Genomic DNA, 19,083 nt, shown 5'->3' with positions numbered 1-19,083 from the left:
AGTTATAAAGGTAAATAGGCTGGTCAACAGGACTTCAAACTAGAAAGCTGGTGGGGGGGAAGGGAAGGGTAAAACTTCTGCCAGTGGGGAACAAAGCAGCAAATTAACATCTGTAGGGGAGGATTCAACTGCATGGAAAAATATGCAAAAAGTGACAGAAAAGAAGAACTCAGGAGAGGTTATTAGGGTCTCCAGCACAGACTCACATAGGGCAGAGTGTTTGAAAAGGGCTAGGAATCAAATTTCAAGCACACTGGATGAATGAATAACAATGAGAAGAGGGGCTCTTAATACAAGACTGAAGATGTTATATCTGAATGCATGCAGTATAAGAAAGAAATTACATGACCTTGTGGCACAGATTGAAATTGGCAGATATGACATGGTGGGCATCACAGAGACGTGGCTGCAAGGGGGTCATGATTGGGAGCAGAATATCGGAGGTTATACATCTTTCCGAAAAGATAGTCAGGTGGGCAGAAGGAGTGAGGTTGAAATTAAATAAAAAGTAAGAAACAAGGTAGGGTCAGATGGGTAGAATCTGTGTGGGTAGAGTTGAGGAACTGCAGATGTGAAAAAACTATAGTTGGAATTATGTCCAAGCCTCTAAATAGTAGACAGGAGCTAGGGTGCAAGATACACCAGGCGATAGAAAAGGTGCATAAGAAAGGCAAAGTTACGTTGATCATGGGAGATTTCAATATGCTGCGAACTGGGGAAATCAGATAGGCAGTGGATTGTAAGAAAAGGCTTTTGTGGAATATGTACAAGATGGCTTTTTGGAGCAGTTTGGGGTGGAACCCACTAGGGGACAGACAACACTGGATTTAGTGTTGTGCAATGAGGCAGACTTGATAAGGGAGCTTAAGGTGAAGGAACCCTTAGGAGGCAGTAATCAATATATGGTTGAATTTCCACTGCAATTTGAGAGGGAAGGATAGAATCAGAGGTAATGGTATTAGTGCTAAATAAAGGCAATTATGGAGGCACGACGGAGGAGATCGACAAGTTTGACTGGGAGAGGAGCCTAGCTGGGAAGACAGTTGAACAGCAAAGGCAGGAGTTTCTTGGAATAATTCAGCAGACACAGCAAAAATTCTTCCCTAGGAAATAGAAGCATGGTACAGGGAGGATGAGGCAACCATGGCTGACTAGGGAAGTCAAGGATAGCATAAAAACAAAGGAGAAATCATATAATGTGGCGCAGGGCAGTGAGAAAGCAGAGGAATAGGAAGTTTACAAAGACTAACACAGGACAACAAACAAGGAAATAAGGAGGGAGAAGATTAAATATGAAGATAAGCCGGCCAGTAATATAAAGGAGGACTGTGAGAGTTTCTTTAGATATGTAAAGGGCAAAACTGAGGCAAAAGTGGACTTTGGACCTCTGGAAAATGATGCTGGAGAGATGGTAGTGGGGAACGAGGAAATGGCTGAGGACCTGTATAATTACTTTGCGTCTGTCTGCACAGTTGAAGACATGAGTAATATACCAAAAGTTCAAGAGAGTCAGGAGACAGAGCTGAGTATGGAGGCCATCACCAAGGAGAAGGTGCTAGAAAAACTGAATGGCCTGAACATGGATAAATAACCTGGACCAGATGAATCTTGCTCCAAGCTTCTTAAAGAGATAGCTGGGAAGATAGTGGAGGCATTACTGGTGATCTTTCAGGAATTGTTTGAGTGAGGGAGGGTCCCTGAGGACTGGAAAATCACGAACATGCACCCCTGTTTGAAAGGGGAACAAAGCAAAAGATGGAAAATTACAGGCCAATTAGTCTAAACTCAGTCGTGGGTAAGATTTTGGAGTTAGTTGCGAAGGATCAAATTTCTGAATACTTGGAAATGCATGGTAAAATAGAGCAAAGCCAGCATGGCTTCATCAAGGGGAGGCCATGCCTGACAATCTTGTTAAAATTCTTTGAGGACGTGATGAGCAGGATAGACCTAGGAGAGCCAATGGATGTTATCTATGTGGACTTCAAGAAGGTTGTTGACATGGTGTCTTACAGAAGGCTACTGAATAAGTGTTAGAGGAAAGGTACTAACATGATAGAAGATTGGCTCTCTGGCGAGAGCAGATAAGAGGGTCTTTCTCATTTTGGCAGCTAGTTACAAGTGGTGCTCCACGAGGGTCATTATTAGAACCACAGCTTTTCACTTTATACATTACTGATCCAGATGAAGGAACTAAGGGCATTCTTGCTAAGTTTGTAAACAACAAAAAGATAGGTAGAGGGACAGGTAGTATTGAGGATTTGGAGAGGCTGCAGAAAGATTTGGACAAGATGGGAGAGTGGGCAAAGAAGTGGCAGATGGAGAACAACGTGGGAAAGTGTGAAGTCGTGCACTTTGGTAAAAAGAGTATAAGCATGGACTATTTTCTAATTAGGAAAAAATTCAGAAGTTCTGAAGCGCAAAGAGACTTAGAAGCTCTAGCGCAGATTACTCTCAAGGTAAACTTGCAGGCTGAGTTCGTAGTTAGGAAGGCAAGTGCAATTTTCACATTTATTTTGAGAGGATTTGAATATAAAAGCAGGGATGTACTTCTTAGACTCTATAAGGATCTGCTCAGGCCACATTTGGAGTGTTTTGTATAGTTTTGAGCCCCAAATCTCATGAAGGATATACAGGCACTAGAGCAGGTTCAGAGGACGTTCAAGAGAATGGTCCCTAGAATGAAAAGCTTAACATATGAGGAATGTTTGAGGACTCTGGGTCTAAACTTGATGGAGTTTAGAAAGATGAGGGAAAAATCTAATTGAAACTTACAGAATACTGAATGGTCCGGACAGAGTGGATGTTGGGAAGATGTTTCCATTGGTAGGAGAGACTAGGATCCAAGGACGCAGCCTTAGAAGTAAAGAGAAGACTTTTTAGAATGGAGATAAGGAGAAATGTCTTCATCTAGAGAGTGGTGAATCTATGGAATTCGCTGCCACGGAAGGCTGTGGAGGCCAGGTCATTGAGTACATTTAAGTTAGTGATAAGTAAGGTTCTTGATTTTCAAGGGGCTCAAAGGTTATGGGAAGAAAGAGCAACAATGGGGTTGAGAAACATAACAGCCATTATTCAATGGCAGAGCAGACTTGGTGGGTTGAATGGTCTAGTTTCAGCACCTATGTCTTATGGTCTTATAGTTTTACAGTAGTCATGCAATAGGACTCTGCTTGGAAATTAGGATTTGTACAGCTCAGAGAAAAGGGCTCTGCAACCTTACTATTTGTTGGTAAATATTGTTTAAAAGCTCCCTGGATGTCTGATCTGAGCTTGAGCAACGTACAGAAAACATCAAACAATCGCAAATGTATCCTGCTCCTGCATAAAGAAACATTCTTTTCTCATATTTCTAACACCCTGGACCAAGGGGCAAGAAAGGCTGTATATGCAAAATATCAATCTTTTCCTTACCTCTAATTACCAAGGGTTGCCTAGCGATCACAATATCTTTTGTTGTTGGGGCTTTTCATTTTTACAATCGAAACAATGACCTTTCAACCAAGGCATGTGTGAATTTTATCCCAGTTTTCCAACAATCCAACAGAAATGATGTGGAATTGAAACATTCAACTTCTTTTAAAAGCAAACATTATCAATTAAACTGGTTTACACCATCTTTTGTAAAATTAGAGCATGAGGTACAATGTTGTAGTTAGAATTGTTTTGTAGATAATGACTCATTGAAGTCATTTCTAGAATAGGAGATACCCATCAGTGTTGTAAACTTTTCACAAACATCCGAGTGCCAAAGTCCATACAATTGCAGATGATCAAATAGGAGTTATTTTATTTAGGTTCAGAAGTGATTTAAACAGAGAAAATCAAATATTTCAACAACAATTTAGAAATCTCTCATGCGCCTGAATGATCCAACAGTCGAATACGTTGCTTCCCAGTCAGTGTATCTCCTGTATTCACCGGGTCTCATGAAGTACTGCCGCCCTCTGTAGCTGGGATGTTCATAGAAGACCCAGTAACCGTCCATCACGTGGCAGGAGTGGATGTCATGGTAACGGAAATGATCGTAGACAGATGGACAGTCATCTGTGAATTCCATCATCTGTCCTCCAAAGTCAGGCCTCTCGTAAATCCTCAATCTGTAGGCGCCTCTTCGGTACTGCTATAGAAAGAGTGTCAAGATTACAATTTTCTTCAAGTATGTAGTCAGCTCCTATTCTAAAGGATAACAAATTTGGGAAGAAAGAGATTCAGATCCAAATCCTTACAGCCAAGCAGAACTGAGAGTGCGGATCTTTTCACTAGTTTTTGGCTAACTTTAGAAAATCTGTATTGGCAGTTATTTCATTAAATTCTGGCTGTTGGAAACAATTCTCAATATAAAGATGAGCCTTCACAATTCACATAAGGGGGCGAAAAACGTAAGTACAAAAATACAGATTACAAATATAAGATTCATTTACTTGTGTTCTGCCCAGAGGCAGCTGTGTCACTTTCTATCTGTGATAATGGGAACTACAGATGCTGGAGAATTCCAAGATAATAAAATGTGAGGCTGGATGAACACAGCAGGCCCAGCAGCATCTCAGGAGCACAAAAGCTGACGTTTCCGGCCTAGAACCTTCATCAGAGAGGGGGATGGGATGAGGGCTCTGGAATAAATAGGGAGAGAAGGGGAGGCGGACCGAAGATGGAGAGAAAAGAAGATAGGTGGAGAGGAGAGTATAGGTGGGGAGGTAGGGAGGGGATAGGTCAGTCCAGGGAAGATGGACAGGTCAAGGAGGTGGGATGAGGTTAGTAGGTAGGAGATGGAGGTGCGGCTTGGGGTGGGAGGAAGGGATGGGTGAGAGGAAGAGATAATGGGAACTACAGATGCTGGAGAATTCCAAGATAATAAAATGTGAGGCTGGATGAACACAGCAGGCCAAGCAGCATCTCAGGAGCACAAAAGCTGACGTTTCGGGCCTAGACCCTTCATCAGAGAGGGGGATGGGGTGAGGGTTCTGGAATAAATAGGGAGAGAAGGGGAGGCAGACCGAAGATGGAGAGAAAAGAAGATAGGTGGAGAGAGTATAGGTGGGGAGGTAGGGAGGGGATAGGTCAGTCCAGGGAAGATGGACAGGTCAAGGAGGTGGGATGAGGTTAGTAGGTAGATGGGAGTGTGGCTTGGGGTGAGAGGAAGGGATGGGTGAGAGGAAGAACAGGTTAGGGAGGCAGAGACAGGTTGGACTGGTTTTGGGATGCAGTAGGTGGAGGGGAAGAGCTGGGCTGGTTGTGTGGTGCAGTGGGGGGAGGGGACGAACTGGGCTGGTTTAGGGATGCAGTTGGGGAAGGGGAGATTTTGAAACTGGTGAAGTCCACATTGATACCATTAGGCTGCAGGGTTCCCAGGCGGAATATGAGTTGCTGTTCCTGCAACCTTCGGGTGGCATCATTGTGGCACTGCAGGAGGCCCATGATGGACATGTCATCTAAAGAATGGGAGGGGGAGTGGAAATGGTTTGCGACTGGGAGGTGCTGGGAGTTGTTTGTTGCGAACTGAGCGGAGGTGTTCTGCAAAGCAGTCCCCAAGCCTCCGCTTGGTTTCTCCAATGTAGAGGAAGCCGCACCGGGTACAGTGGATGCAGTATACCACATTGGCAGATGTGCAGGTGAACCTCTGCTTAATGTGGAATGTCATCTTGGGGCCTGGGATAGGGGTGAGAGAGGAGGTGTGGGGGCAAGTGTAGCATTTCCTGCGGTTGCAGGGGAAGGTGCCGGGTGTGGTGGGGTTGGAGGGCAGTGTGGAGCGAACAAGGGAGTCACGGAGAGAGTGGTCTCTCCGGAAAGCAGACAAGGGTGGGGATGGAAAAATGTCTTGGGTGGTGGGGTCGGATTGTAGATGGCGGAAGTGTTAGAGGATGATGCGTTGTATCCGGAGGTTGTTGGGGTGGTGTGTGAGAACGAGGGGGATCCTCTTTGGGCGGTTGTGGCGGGGGCGGGGTGTGAGGGCTGTGTTGCGGGAAATGCGGGAGACGCGGTCAAGGGTGTTCTCGACCACTGTGGGGGGAAAGTTGCGGTCCTTGAAGAACTTGGACATCTGGGATGGGCGGGAATGGAATGCCTCATCCTGGGAGCAGATGCGGCAGAGGCGGAGGAATTGGGAATAGGGGATGGAATTTTTGCAGGAGGGTGGGTGGGAGGAGATGTATTCTAGGTAGCTGTGGGAGTCGGTGGGCTTGAAATGGACATCAGTTACAAGCTAGTTGCCTGAGATGGAGACTGAGAGATCCAGGAAGGTGAGGGATGTGCTGGAGATGGCCCAGGTGAACTGAACACCCCTATCCCAGGCCCCAAAATGACATTCCACATTAAGCAGAGGTTCACCTGCACATCTGCCAATGTGTTATACTGCATCCACTGTACCCAGTCTGGCTTCCTCTACATTGGGGAAACCAAGCGGAGGCTTGGGGACCGCTTTGCAGAACACCTCCGCTCGGTTCGCAATAAACAACTCCCAGCACCTCCCAGTCGCAAACCATTTCCACTCCCCCTCCCATTCTTTAGATGACCTGCCCATCATGGGCCTCCTGCAGTGCCACAATGATGCCACCCGAAGGTTGCAGGAACAGCAACTCATATTCCGCTTGGGAACCCTGCAGCCCAATGGTATCAATGTGGACTTCACCAGCTTCAAAATCTCCGCTTCCCCCACCGCATCCCAAAACCAGCCCAGTTCGTCCCCTCCCCCCACTGCACCACACAACCAGCCCAGCTCTTCCCCTCCACCCACTGCATCCCAAAACCAGTCCAACCTGTCTCTGCCTCCCTAACCTGTTCTTCCTCTCACCCATCCCTTCCTCCCACCCCAAGCTGCACCTCCATCTCCTACCTACTAACCTCATCCCACCTCCTTGACCTGTCCATCTTCCCTGGACTGACCTATCCCCTCCCTACCTCCCCACCTTTATTCTCCTCTCCACCTATCTTCTTTTCTCTCCATCTTCGGTCTGCCTCCCCTTCTCTCCCTATTTATTCCAGAACCCTCACCCCATCCCCCTCTCTGATGAAGGGTCTAGGCCCGAAACGTCAGCTTTTGTGCTCCTGAGATGCTGCTTGGCCTGCTGTGTTCATCCAGCCTCACATTTTATTATCTTGGAATTCTCCAGCATCTGCAGTTCCCATTATCTCTGAAGCTTTTATCCAACTCTACATCTTGTTATCTCAGACTCTCCAGCATCTGCAATTCCTACTATCTCTGAAACAGTTCTTACTCCTGCTGAGATGAAATTGGGCCTATCTCCTCAGCCTGCTCTTAAGACCTGGAAGGCAATGACAAGCAATCACAGATAGAAAGTGATAATATGCTGCTTGGCCTGCTGTGTTCATCCAGCCTCACATTTTATTATCTTGGATAAAAGCTTTCCTGTTCTTCTGATGCTGCTTGGTCTGCTGTGTTCATCCAGCTCTACACCTTGTTATCTCAGATTCGCCAGTATCTACAATTCCTACTATACACTGTTGAGGTTACTAATGGCTGGTTAGTTCAGTTACCTTGATGGCAACCATATAGTTCAGGTCTTACTCCTGTGATAACAAGGTGTAGAATTGGATGAAAGCTTTCCTGTTCTTCTGATGCTGCTCAGCCTGCTGTGTTCATCGAGCTCTATACCTTCTAATCTCAGGAGTAAGAACTGAACTATATGGTTGCCATCAAGGTAACTGAGCTAACCAGCCATTAGTAACCTCAACAGTGAACTTGGGATTTACACCTTTCCCAAGAGGGTGGTTAGAATGTGGAAATCATTAGCATCAGGAGTTACTGAGATGTTTAGCATACATGCATTGAAGATGATATTAGATATATACATGAGGGAGTCTGAAGTTATACTAATGTTGGTCGATAATGAAGAACATAAATGGAATATCAGGCCTTTTGGGCAAAATGGCCTGTTTCTAGGCTGTAAATAGCATAAGTACATATAACATTAGGAGCACTGATAACATATTTTTGCAGATCCTATCCAAGCCATCCACTTATCAGCAGATGAGTGTATTAGTTATAACAATGCAACCTAATAATTCAGTTCTTACTTCTCAATATTTGATCCATATTTACAATTAAATTATCCTACTGAATGATTGGATTTTTCTGGGTGTGAAGCTTAGATCTGTAATGCCATAGAAGGTAATGCTATGCAGCCAAATGTTCTTCTGTTCATGTTGGAGACACCTGCAGCCACATGTGCTTGATGCTGAGAAGGATACTCATACAACTATTCCCCAAATGCATCTGAAGCTGATAAATTGCTATTTCCAAGTGATGTGAGTCTGTATTTCCACATTTCAACTACAAAAGCCTATTCAATAGAAGCACATACCACTCAACAAATATCGAACCTTCTGCTGCAAAAGAGGCTGAACCAAAATTGCAAGTGTTAAGCATCCAATTTGAAAGTAAACCTATTGAAGCATTTCAACAATAGCAAATCTTCTGAACGTATAACTTCTCGAAAGACTAGCTCACAACATATGTAATACAGCTGAATCAAATAGATGTTTTCACAATATATGAACAATGTCAGTGATGAACACCCAAGTCAATTTCTAGTCCTCTCTCTAAGACACCTAACTCAGCAAATGATGGAGATTATTAACATTATTTGATGCTGACAAAACTGACAATCATCCCTCATAAATAAATATTAATTTACCTGTGGATAGGAGCGGCATGACCTGACACGGTCATTGAATCCCATCCAGTGCTGATAGTCAGGATATTCTCCCCTGGTCAGAACATACTGGTATCCCATGTAATTGGGTTTCTCATACAGCACCCACCAGTCACTCTCAACACGGATGGAGTTACAGCGGCTGAAGTAAGGGGACAGGTCGGCACAGTCACTGCTGCACTCATAGTGCCGACCCTGGAAGTTCCTGTCCTCGTAAAAGATGATCTGTGGAAGGATACATGTTATACTCAAAAATGGTTAAAGAAAGAAATAGTAAAAAACAGATAATAATGCAATAAATACAACATTCTTACCTTTCCCATTTTGAACCCACAGTTAGCGAAGTAACTGACTGATTGCAGCTCTGGGTGACACAGCTTGCTATTTATATGCTGCTGTACATTTGCCATTAAGTTGATTCAGAACTGGAAATCAGCAAAAATGCAACAAAACACATGTCACACACAAAGTAAAGAGGATAAGTTCAAAGGCAAATGATGTGCATCGATTGTTTCTCTTCGCCAACACATAATTTAATTGTTATTTTGCAAAGGAGCACAGTGTCCGAGAGCATTCTATGCTTTCCATGCCCTGGTTCTGCTGAACCTTCATAAAAGTCACAATTCTGATACGGTTTTGTTTGCAACGTGACAGGATCATCCCCTGCTGAACTGATTAAAATGGGGACAAATCTATCCATTAAAAACTGGCTCCATGATGCATGGTGGAAAACCATTGTGATATAACTACGTTAGAAACATTTCATGTACGATTTCAGAAAATCTCAGATCTTTGGTGGAGAAATGTTGCACAGCATTATGCAAGATGCATAAGAATAGAAAAAGCCAAAATTATCAGCAGAAGCAGGCTATTCATCACTTCGTATCTGCTCCACTAATCTGTATGACCATGACTTATCATCCATCTCAATGCCATATCCCTGATTTCCATCGACATCCTATGATGCTTTTAAAGCCCATGCATTTAAATTAATGATCTTTGTTCCCTCTCTTGTAACAAAACCACTGTAAATCCCAGTGCCACACACACTCCTTGCTCCCTGGTCTGAAATCTAAGCCCATCTCCACATCTCCGTTGTTCTTATCTTCCATTCCATCAAACTTGCTGTGCGAGCAAGCCGTGTCTCGTATTTCTACTAGCGCGATGCCACCAGCAAACACATCTTCCCTTCTTTCTGTGGGGTCAATATCCTTCAAAGCACCCTGGCCCATTCCTCTATCAGTCTCAACAGCCTCTTCCACTCCCACAGCGCTCTCCCACACAAGACCAGCAAAAGCAAAAGCAGTGGTCCTACCTCCTCTTTCTCACTATCCAAGGCCCATAATGTCCTTCCAGGTTAAACTGCAATTATAGAGTCATAGAGTCACATAGTACGGCACAAAAAAGACCCTTCGGTCACTCGTCCATGCTGACCAGGGAGCCTAAATTAATCTGATGCCATTTGCCAGCATTTCGCCCACATCCCTCCAAACCTATCCTATTCATGTTCCTATTCAGATGCCTATTAAATGTTCTAATTTTACCAGCACCTCCACTTCGTCTGGCAGCTCATTCCAGACATGGACCACTCATTGCATGAAAAAGTTGCCCTTTAGATCCCTCTTAAATTTTTCCCCTCTCACCTTAAACCTGTACTAAGGATAAGAGCAAAAATGCAACCATTCCAGTCAAGTAACAATGAAAAATGTCAGGCTAAGTTCAATAACCAAAGTTGAACAGAATTTCCCAAATTGGAGACAACTAGAGATATTGTCCTTAAGAACTGCTTGAAACTGCTAAGCATTTCTTGTCTAATTGGATTACCTAACTAGCTTGATGTTCTAAGGTTCCATTTCAGAGTATGACTGTTAAACTAAATTTTAACTTAAGAAAACCTGAACAGAAATTTCTGTGTACCAAATTCTCTCATAAGCAGGAATCATTTCCTCCCCATGTTTCATTTTACACTGTGCAATTTTTCAACGTTTACTTTTGTAGCTTAATGATGACTCACTCGTCAAGTTGAATCCAGTTCAGTTTCCCGCTACAAAAATTAAATTCTATTCCATGAAACCTCCTTATAAGTGATTGACAGATAACTGACACTGTCCAGCAGCTTCTGTCTAACTAGGCTAATTAACCAGCTTCCCATTTGAATGTTCTATTTCAGAGTTTCACATTTAATCTATCTTTCAACTTGAGAAAAACTTACCAGAAATTTCCATGTGAACCATTTTCCCAACACCTTGTACTATGTTTTATCAAATTTAACACATAAGTAGCTAGGATAAAATAGTTTCAAGGGAGAATTTAAAAAGTATGATTAATCATTTAGTAATCATTGGTATTCAGAATCTCCATTTCTACACAAAAGATTATCAATTGGAACCTCCAGTTTTACAAGCAAAACTTGGCCAACAAAGTCAGTTTTTTTGTCATTTTATTTCCACTTATAAACCAGTAATCAACTCTCAATGTTTAAATATTCAAGTCATGATTCCTACGACTGCTACTCATTCTTCCAGGTAAAATATATAGACACTGAAATTTAGAATCTAATTCAGTCGGTGGTATCTCCGTCACGGTAATTGCAATGCAGCATGTAGCAATCATGGAATACAGGTGATGGTTCGTTATAAAGTTTAAATTAATGGTTCTAATGCATTGGATTCTTTGCCAGCAGCAAAATGATATCACTCACTGCTGAGCTCATACAAAGCTGTATCAGAGATAATGGGAACTGCAGATGCTGGAGAATCCAAGATAACAAAGTGTGAAGCTGGATGAACACAGCAGGCCAAGCAGCGTCTCAGGAGTACAAAAGCTGACGTTTCAGGCCTAGACCCTTCATCAGAGAAGGGGATGGGGTGAGGGTTCTGGAATAAATAGGGAGAGAGGGGAAGGTGGACCGAAGATGGAGAGAAAAGAAGAAAAGTGGAGAGGAGAGTGTAGGTGGGGAGGTAGGGAGGGGATAGGTCAGTCCAGGGAAGAGGGACAGGTCAAGGAGGTGGGATGAGGTTAGTAGGTAGGAAATGGAGGTGCGGCTTGGGGTGGGAGGAAGGGATGGGTGAGAGAAGAACAGGTTAGGGAGGCAGAGACAGGCTGGGCTGGTTTTGGGATGCAGCGGGGGGAAGGGAAGAGCTGGGTTGGTTGTGTGATGCAGTGGGGGGAGGGGACGAACTGGGCTGGTTTTGTAATACGGTGGGGGAAGGGGAGATTTTGAAGCTGGTGAAGTCCACATTGATACCATTGGGCTGCAGGGTTCCCAAGCGGAATATGAGTTGCTGTTCCTGCAACCTTCGGGTGGCATCATTGTGGCACTGCAGGAGGCCCATGGTGAACATGTCATCTAAAGAATGGGAGGGGGAGTTGAAATGGTTCACGACTGGGAGGTGCAGTTGTTTATTGCGAACCGAGCGGAGGTGTTCTGCAAAGTGATCCCCAAGCCTCCACTTGGTTTCCCAATGTAGAGGAAGCCAGACTGGGTACAATGGATACAGTATACCACATTGGCAGATGTGCAGGTGAACCTCTGCTTAATATGGAAAGTCATCTTGGGACCTGGGATGGGGGTGAGGGAGGAGGTGTGGGGGCAAGTGTAGCACTTCCTGTGGTTGCAGGAGAAGGTGCCGGGTGTGGTGGGGTTGGAGGGCAGTGTGGAGCGAACAAGGGAGTCACGGAGAGAGTGGTCTCTCTGGAAAGCAGACAAGGGTGGGGATGGAAAAATGTCTTGGGTGGTGGGGTTGGATTGTAGATGGTGGAAGTGTTGGAGGATGATGCGTTGTATCCGGAGGTTGGTGGGGTGGTGAGTGAGAATGAGGGGGATTCTCTTTGGGCGGTTGTGGCGGGGACGGGGTGTGAGGGATGTGTTGCGGGAAATGCGGGAGACGCAGTCAAGGGCATTCTCGACCACTGTGGGGGAAAGTTGCGGTCCTTGAAGAACTTGGACATCTGGGATGTGCGGGAGTGGAATGCTTCATCCTGGGAGCAGATGCGGCGGAGGTGGAGGAATTGGGAATAGGGGATGGAATTTTTGCAGGAGGGTGGGTGGGAGGAGGTGTATTCTAGGTAGCTGTGGGAGTCAGTGGGCTTGAAATGGACAGCAGTTACAAGCTAGTTGCCTGAGATGGAGACTGAGAGGTCCAGAAAGGTGAGGGATGTGTTGGAGATGGCCCAGGTGAACTTGAGGTTGGGGTGGAAGGTGTTGGTGAAGTGGATGAACTGTTCGAGCTCCTCTGGGGAGCAAGAGGCGGCGCCAACACAGTCATCAATGTAACGGAGGAAGAGGTGGGGTTTGGGGCCTGTGTAGGCGATGAAGAGGGACTGTTCCACGTAACCTACAAAGAGGCAGGCATCGCTGGGGCTCATGCAGGTGCCCATGGCCCCCCCCCTTTGTCTGTAGGAAGTAGGCAGAATCGAAAGAGAAGTTGTTGAGGGTGAGGACGAGTTCGGCTAGGCGGATGAGGGTGTCGTTGGAGGGGGACTGGTCAGGCCTGCGGGACAGGAAGAAGCAGAGGCCCTTGAGGCCATCTGCATGCGGAATACAGGTGTATAGGGACTGGACGTCCATGGTGAAAATGAGGTGTTGGGGGCCAGGGATTTGGAAGTCCTGGAGAAGGTGGAGGGGGTGGGTGGTGTCACGGAAGTAGGTAGGGAGTTCCTGGTCCAAAGGGGAGAAAATGGAGTCCAGATAAGGTGGAGATGAGTTCGGTGGGGCAGGAGCAGGCTGAGACAATGGGTCGACCAGGGCAGGCAGGTTTGTGGATTTTGGGAAAGAGATAGAAACGGGCCGTGCGGGGTTGGGGAACAGTGAGGTTGGAGGCTGTGGGTGGGAGGTCCCCTGAGGTGATGAGGTCATGAACGGTGTTGGAGATGATGGTCTGGTGCTCGGGGGTGGGGTCATGATCGAGGGGGCGGTAGGAGGTGGTGTCGGAGAGTTGGCGTTTGGCCTCGGCGATGTAGAGGTCAGTGCGCCATACTACCACTGCGCCACCCTCGTCTGAGTGTTTGATGGTGAGGTTGGGGTTGGAGCGGAGGGAGCGGAGGGCTGCCCGTTCTGTAGGGGAGAGGTTGGAGTGGGTGAGGGGGTAGAGAGGTTGAGGCGGTTAATGTCTCGACGGCAGTTGGAGATGAAGAGGTCAAGGGATGGTAGGAGGCCTGGGGGTGGTGTCCAGGAGGAGGACTTGTGTTGGAAGCGGGTGAAGGGGTCAGTGGAAGGAGGGTTGGGTTCCCGGTTGAAGAAGTAAGCGTGGAGGCGAAGGCGGCGGAAAAACTGTTCTATGTCCAAACGTGACTGGTATTCGTTGTGCAGCTTTAGTGATCTTGGTCATCTAAATTTACTTTTACCCAGCAAGTTTGAAATTAATGATGGGGCAGTGAGGTTCTCCCAATGTCTGTCACCAACAATAGCATCAGACAGGGTAACCAGTCAATCACTTTGAAGTATTCTCAAAGATAGCAAACCAGAGAGTAAAAACCATTGAATATCTTCCCTTTTAATGTTACTGTTCACAGATGACAAAATGAACGATTCAGACTTACGCATGGGATTAAGGCAGAAGTTAAAATGTTGTACACAAACTTTAAAGAATTAAGTAATTTTAAAGGTATGTGCGAATTCAAGCATAATACAGAAATTTGACAATCAATAAATATTCAACAAGGGCCATTTGAGCATTATTAGACGTCATTTTCAACATGGTCAGTCATTAAAAAGGCCAACTACTCCTCATGATACAAGGCCATAAGACCATAAGACCATAAGACATAGGAGTGGAAGTAAGGCCATTTGGCCCATCGAGTCCACTCCACCATTTAAATCATGGCTAATGGGCATTTCAACTCCACTTCCCTGCACTCCCCCCGTAGCCCTTGATTCCTTGTGAGATCAAGAATTTGTCGATCTCTGCCTTAAAGGCATCCAACATCCCGGCCTCCGCTGCACTTCGTGGCAATGGATTCCACATGCTCACCACTCTCTGGCTGAAGAAATGTCGTCTCACTTCAGTTTTAAATTTACCCCCTCTAATTTTAAGGCTGTGCCCACGGGTCCTAGTCTCTCTGCCTAACGGAAACAACTTCCTAGCATCCACCTCTTCTAAGCCATACATTATCTTGTAAGTTTCTATTAGATCTCCCCTCAACCTTCTAAACTCGAATGAGTACAATCCCAGGATCCTTAGCCGTTCATCATACGTTAAGATGTGACATTTACACTTATTTTACTATTCAACAAACGTTGGAGAAAGTTCTCATTAGATCAATATTTCTACTTGATTCTTGGTGATATCAACAACACACATGCTGAAGAGGAAATAACATCACTTGCAGCAGCTTCTGGATTTCTGCTTTTAACTGTGCAGACTCAAGAAGTTGCTCACAGTTTTGGTGCTACTGCCACTTCAAAATACAAGCAATTGTCCACTCTCATGCATTCACAGGAGTACAGCAGCAAGAAGGTTTTGTGCAAACAAATATTTAAACGAAGGCATGTTATTATAAATTTGAGCTTGAGCTCAGTAAACAAAGAGGTAACTAAGCCAGGAATACTCAATGCTTGGTTGCTTTGCAGACAGACAGTTATGTTCACTTTTATGTTTCTCACTTTAGAAAAGATATCAAAACCATAGGAAATGAGAAGTTTAACATTATGCAAAGCATTTGATATTTTGGATAATGAAGAGTGACAAAAGAACCTGGGGCTGTTTTATTTGGAGCAGAAAATATAAAAAAAACTCTCAAAGATCTTTAAAGTTAAATAAAAGAAAATGGCTTTTACATAGTGAAGCAGAGGCCTTTAAAGATCATCAGCTAAAGTATGTGAAGGGAAATTAGAAGAGGGTTTCATTTTACTGAAGGGAATGTTGAAATATGACATACCATTTGCAATTTCAGTACTTAGTAATAATTAAATGACCTTCTCATACAAGATCTAAATTGAGGATATAATTAAGGGTGATTCTTCTGGATTTTTCTCATGCATTGAATCGGCAGTTAGGTCGTGAATTCCATCACAGGTGCATCCCCTGATCTGCTGTTTCTCCAGGGCATTCAGACTGTCTAGCTATGCAATTAAAGAAATGTTCCAATTGCCAAGCAGCATTGCATTGATAGTCTAGAACAGAGATTCAAATGAAAAGAATGATAAATCAAATCAAGTTATTTTTCCATTTTGCATAAAAGAGGGTCAATTCTGATTCTTTGAAATAGGCCTGATTCATTTTACTAAACTCCCTGAAAAACAGTAATTACCAAACTAATCTGTCAAAAAAGGAAGCAGAGAATTGAGATTCAGTATCAAGACAAATGTAAATTCTCACAAAGGTGCTTTGAAATCAATAATTATTCATAAAATCCATACTTGGTGCGATACAGATATTTTGCTCAGAGATTGAAACCAAATTTGGCTTCAAGTTTCTGGCATCAGTGGCGACAATGGATAAAAGAATGGGAATGGAAATAAGCAATAGATTAGGTTATTGGATGCAGTAGTTCAACAAAGTGCGGTGGAGACTGATACAGTAGAAAACTACTGCAAAAGCTAAAAGGAATAATTAGAAAATGATGTGAGACCAGCTTCATATATGTTGTAAAACATCAAAGAGAAAGGAACAATGTAATAAGAGGGAAAAATGAAGATGGATGTGAAGACTGACAAAGAATGATAAGATCAGAAACCAATACAGTAGAAAGACAGTGAATATTGTGACAGCATCAAACAAAAAGCTGAGACGAGAATGAGATTTTGTGGTCATCGGTTGTGGAAGGAGAAGACATCAGGCAAGTGATGAAGATAGGCCTGCAAGCAATAAGAAGAAGAGGAAGTTCAAAATTTTGGTGGAAGGCTGTGGCTTGAAAGATGTAAATGCAGTGGGATTGAAACAAGAATGGTTGACTGGCAGGACAAGATATAGAAGGATCATCAACTCATTTTATCATGATCAAAAACAAAATGGGGGAAGCTAAAGAGTTGAACAGCAAATTTGGATACCAGTCTGACCTATAGTAATTGTAATTTTCTATTTATTAAAATCAATATAATATGCCATGTGGATCTTTGGACTGTGAATAACTATTGAATCACCGCAATTTTCTGTCGAAAATTGAAAGTCGCTGTTTTCCATTATTCATTATGAAGAAGCTCAGCTGATGTGTGACTACCTATCCAATGAACGTAAGTTTTATCATTGTTTAATTTAATGATATTCATTATATCATTATCTCCGTCTAAAATATTGTGTATGAGACACACTCTATATCTGAAATATAATTTATTTTTTCCAAGAGATGTGAAAATGAACAAAGACATCAAAATGCATCAAGAAAAATGTATTTTAATATATTTCAGAATATTTCAGCGTAACAATTTTATTCTTTTCAGTAACAATTTAGAAATCTCTCATGCGCCTGAAAGATCCGACAGTTGAGCTGTAGCCTCCCCAGTCTGTGTATCTCCTGTATTCACCGGGTCTCATGAAGTACTGCCGCCCCCTGTAGCTGGGATGTTCATAGAAGATCCAGTAACCGTCCATCACGTGGCAGGAGTGGATGTCACGGTAACGGAAACGATCGTAGACAGATGGACAGTCTTCCATGAATTCCATCATCTGCCCTCCAAAGTCCGGCCTCTCGTAAATCCTCATTCTGTAGGACCCTCCTCGGTACTGCAATAGTAATGAGATCATATTAGTAATGCAGCTGTAAGGATATAGTCAGTGTCTATATATTTAGTTATGGAAAAGGAAGGAATTTGACATTAAATAATTGATCACTCAGTTTTTATATTAAAATAAGAATAAATGGAAAAATAAGTAGCAGTGCCTGATTCAACAGTTCCATTTTAACATAAATACCACCAATAACTGTATTATCATTGGACTGTAATTGGTAAAGTTGTGCACAAATTTGAATCTAATTAATTGAGATTAGATGCTGAACTGAGCAATGCTGTTATTTTTATTACTGGGACTGACTGATGGCTTTTTTAAAAGTTTATTTGCAGGATGAGGACACCACTGGCACGGCAGCATTGATTGCACATCCCTAATTGCCCAGGGGACAGTTAAGAATCAACCACATTGCTGTGGGTCTGATATCACATATAGGCCACACTGGGTAAAGATGGCAGTTTCCCTTCCTTATGTATTGATGGTCATCATCGGGTTCTTAATTCCAGATGTTTTAAAAATAATGAATTCAATTCACCATCTTCCATTGTGAGATTTGAACACAGATCTCAGACCATGCATGGGTTCACTGGATTAGTAGGCCACTGGTCCATCACGTTCCCTAAGGTGTGGATCAACTCCAGTGAGAGTGAAGTTCAAAGACTGCCCCCCTCCATTCAGATTCCTTCAAACACTCCTCCCATCCATCACTCCAAGCAGCTGGATATTAAAACAGACTCTGCAAATAGCTTTTCAGTTTCTACAGCCTCATTACAATGGTGAATCGAGTTCTAACAGGTAAAGACGGAAGACATGAAAATCTGCAAGGCAATGAGTTTCTGGGTTAATGTCCTGAATTTTTTCCATTGAACACACTACATGACCAGATTTTAAAAATTCACAACTTATACATCATTGGTTGCCTAGAGGATGTCTTCCCCTTGCTGAAGTGTATTGGTTGAAGTGCCATCTTGAAGCCTTAAAATGTCTACTTGCTGACCGTCCTTTCACCTTCAAGCAGAGGTTCAGGCACAGGTACTCATGTCGGTCTCTTTCCACATTACGTGAATGAATTCTTATGCAGGCAGGAGATGTGAACTTGTTGGCAAGGCCAGCAGCTATTGCCAATCCCTAACTGCCATTGAGATAATGGTGAAGACATATCTTTCTTTCATCTGGGCAGTACTCCAGAAAACCTACCTGTATATCTTCACTACTGCAACAGTAAAGACAACTAGTCACAGCAACTATGCTAGTAGAAATGACAGGAAGGTTTTCTATTCATTTGAAGTTACCCACAGTCCCTACAGCTAACTGTAATGCTTAATACCTTGTGAATTATTAGTGCTGATTATGTAAATGACCCAATTATTAATTTTGTATAGGTTCAGTGATAGAACCTAGTGAAGAGAACACAAACATGCTTTGTTCTTGAGGTTGTGGGCAATTTTTCACATATTATTGGCACAAGATTCAACAATCACAGACTTATAATTTACCTGTGGGTAGGAGCGACATGACTTGATACAGTCATTGAATCCCATCCAGCGCTGGTAGTCAGGATATTCTCCCCGGGTCAGAACATACTGGTATCCCATGTAATTGGGCCTCTCATACAACACCCACCAGTCACTCTCAACACGGATGGAGTTACAGCGGCTGAAGTAAGGGGTCAGGTTGGCACAGTCACTGCTGCACTCATAGTGCGGACCCTGGAAGTTCCTGTCCTCGTAAAAGATGATCTGTGC

At 43.8% G+C, this 19,083-nt stretch overlaps 2 protein-coding genes across 2 annotated transcripts; both read right to left on the bottom strand.

Moving 5' to 3' along the window:
- Positions 1-3,841: 3,841 nt before the first annotated feature.
- On the bottom strand, positions 3,842-9,901 carry LOC125454105 (gamma-crystallin S-1-like). The gene is made up of 3 exons (XM_059647647.1): positions 9,720-9,901; positions 8,652-8,916; positions 3,842-4,120 (listed from the first exon to the last, which is right to left on the bottom strand). Exons 1-3 carry the CDS (start codon positions 9,899-9,901, stop codon positions 3,842-3,844), a joined length of 726 nt encoding a protein of 241 aa, XP_059503630.1.
- A 7,155-nt stretch (positions 9,902-17,056) lies between these two features.
- Positions 17,057-19,083, bottom strand: LOC125454107 (gamma-crystallin S-1-like; the record flags this gene model as incomplete). Its single annotated transcript, XM_048534474.1, has 2 exons — positions 17,057-17,332; positions 18,835-19,083. Coding segments are annotated over 2 exons (525 nt in total), but the record flags the coding sequence as incomplete, so codon positions are not given.

The sequence above is a fragment of the Stegostoma tigrinum genome, chromosome 7, assembly GCF_030684315.1.
Source record: "Stegostoma tigrinum isolate sSteTig4 chromosome 7, sSteTig4.hap1, whole genome shotgun sequence".
NCBI classification, from domain to species: domain Eukaryota; kingdom Metazoa; phylum Chordata; class Chondrichthyes; order Orectolobiformes; family Stegostomatidae; genus Stegostoma; species Stegostoma tigrinum.
The sequence above is the reverse complement of the archived record's forward strand: the minus strand, read 5'-3'. Positions and strand labels throughout refer to the sequence as shown.

What these genes read in the sequence shown, in the direction of transcription:
- LOC125454105 (XM_059647647.1), bottom strand. Translation starts at nt 9,901, where the DNA reads ATGGGCCAGGGTGCTTTGAAGGATATTGACCCCACAGAAAGAAGGGAA. An exon ending in TTCAGACCAGGGAGCAAGGA is followed by an intron (nt 8,917 to 9,719) that starts GTGTGTGTGGCA and finishes ACCATTTTTGAG; the next exon opens with TATAACATGTATCCTTCCAC. An exon ending in CATGCCGCTCCTATCCACAG is followed by an intron (nt 4,121 to 8,651) that starts GTAAATTAATAT and finishes CTCTTTCTATAG; the next exon opens with CAGTACCGAAGAGGCGCCTA.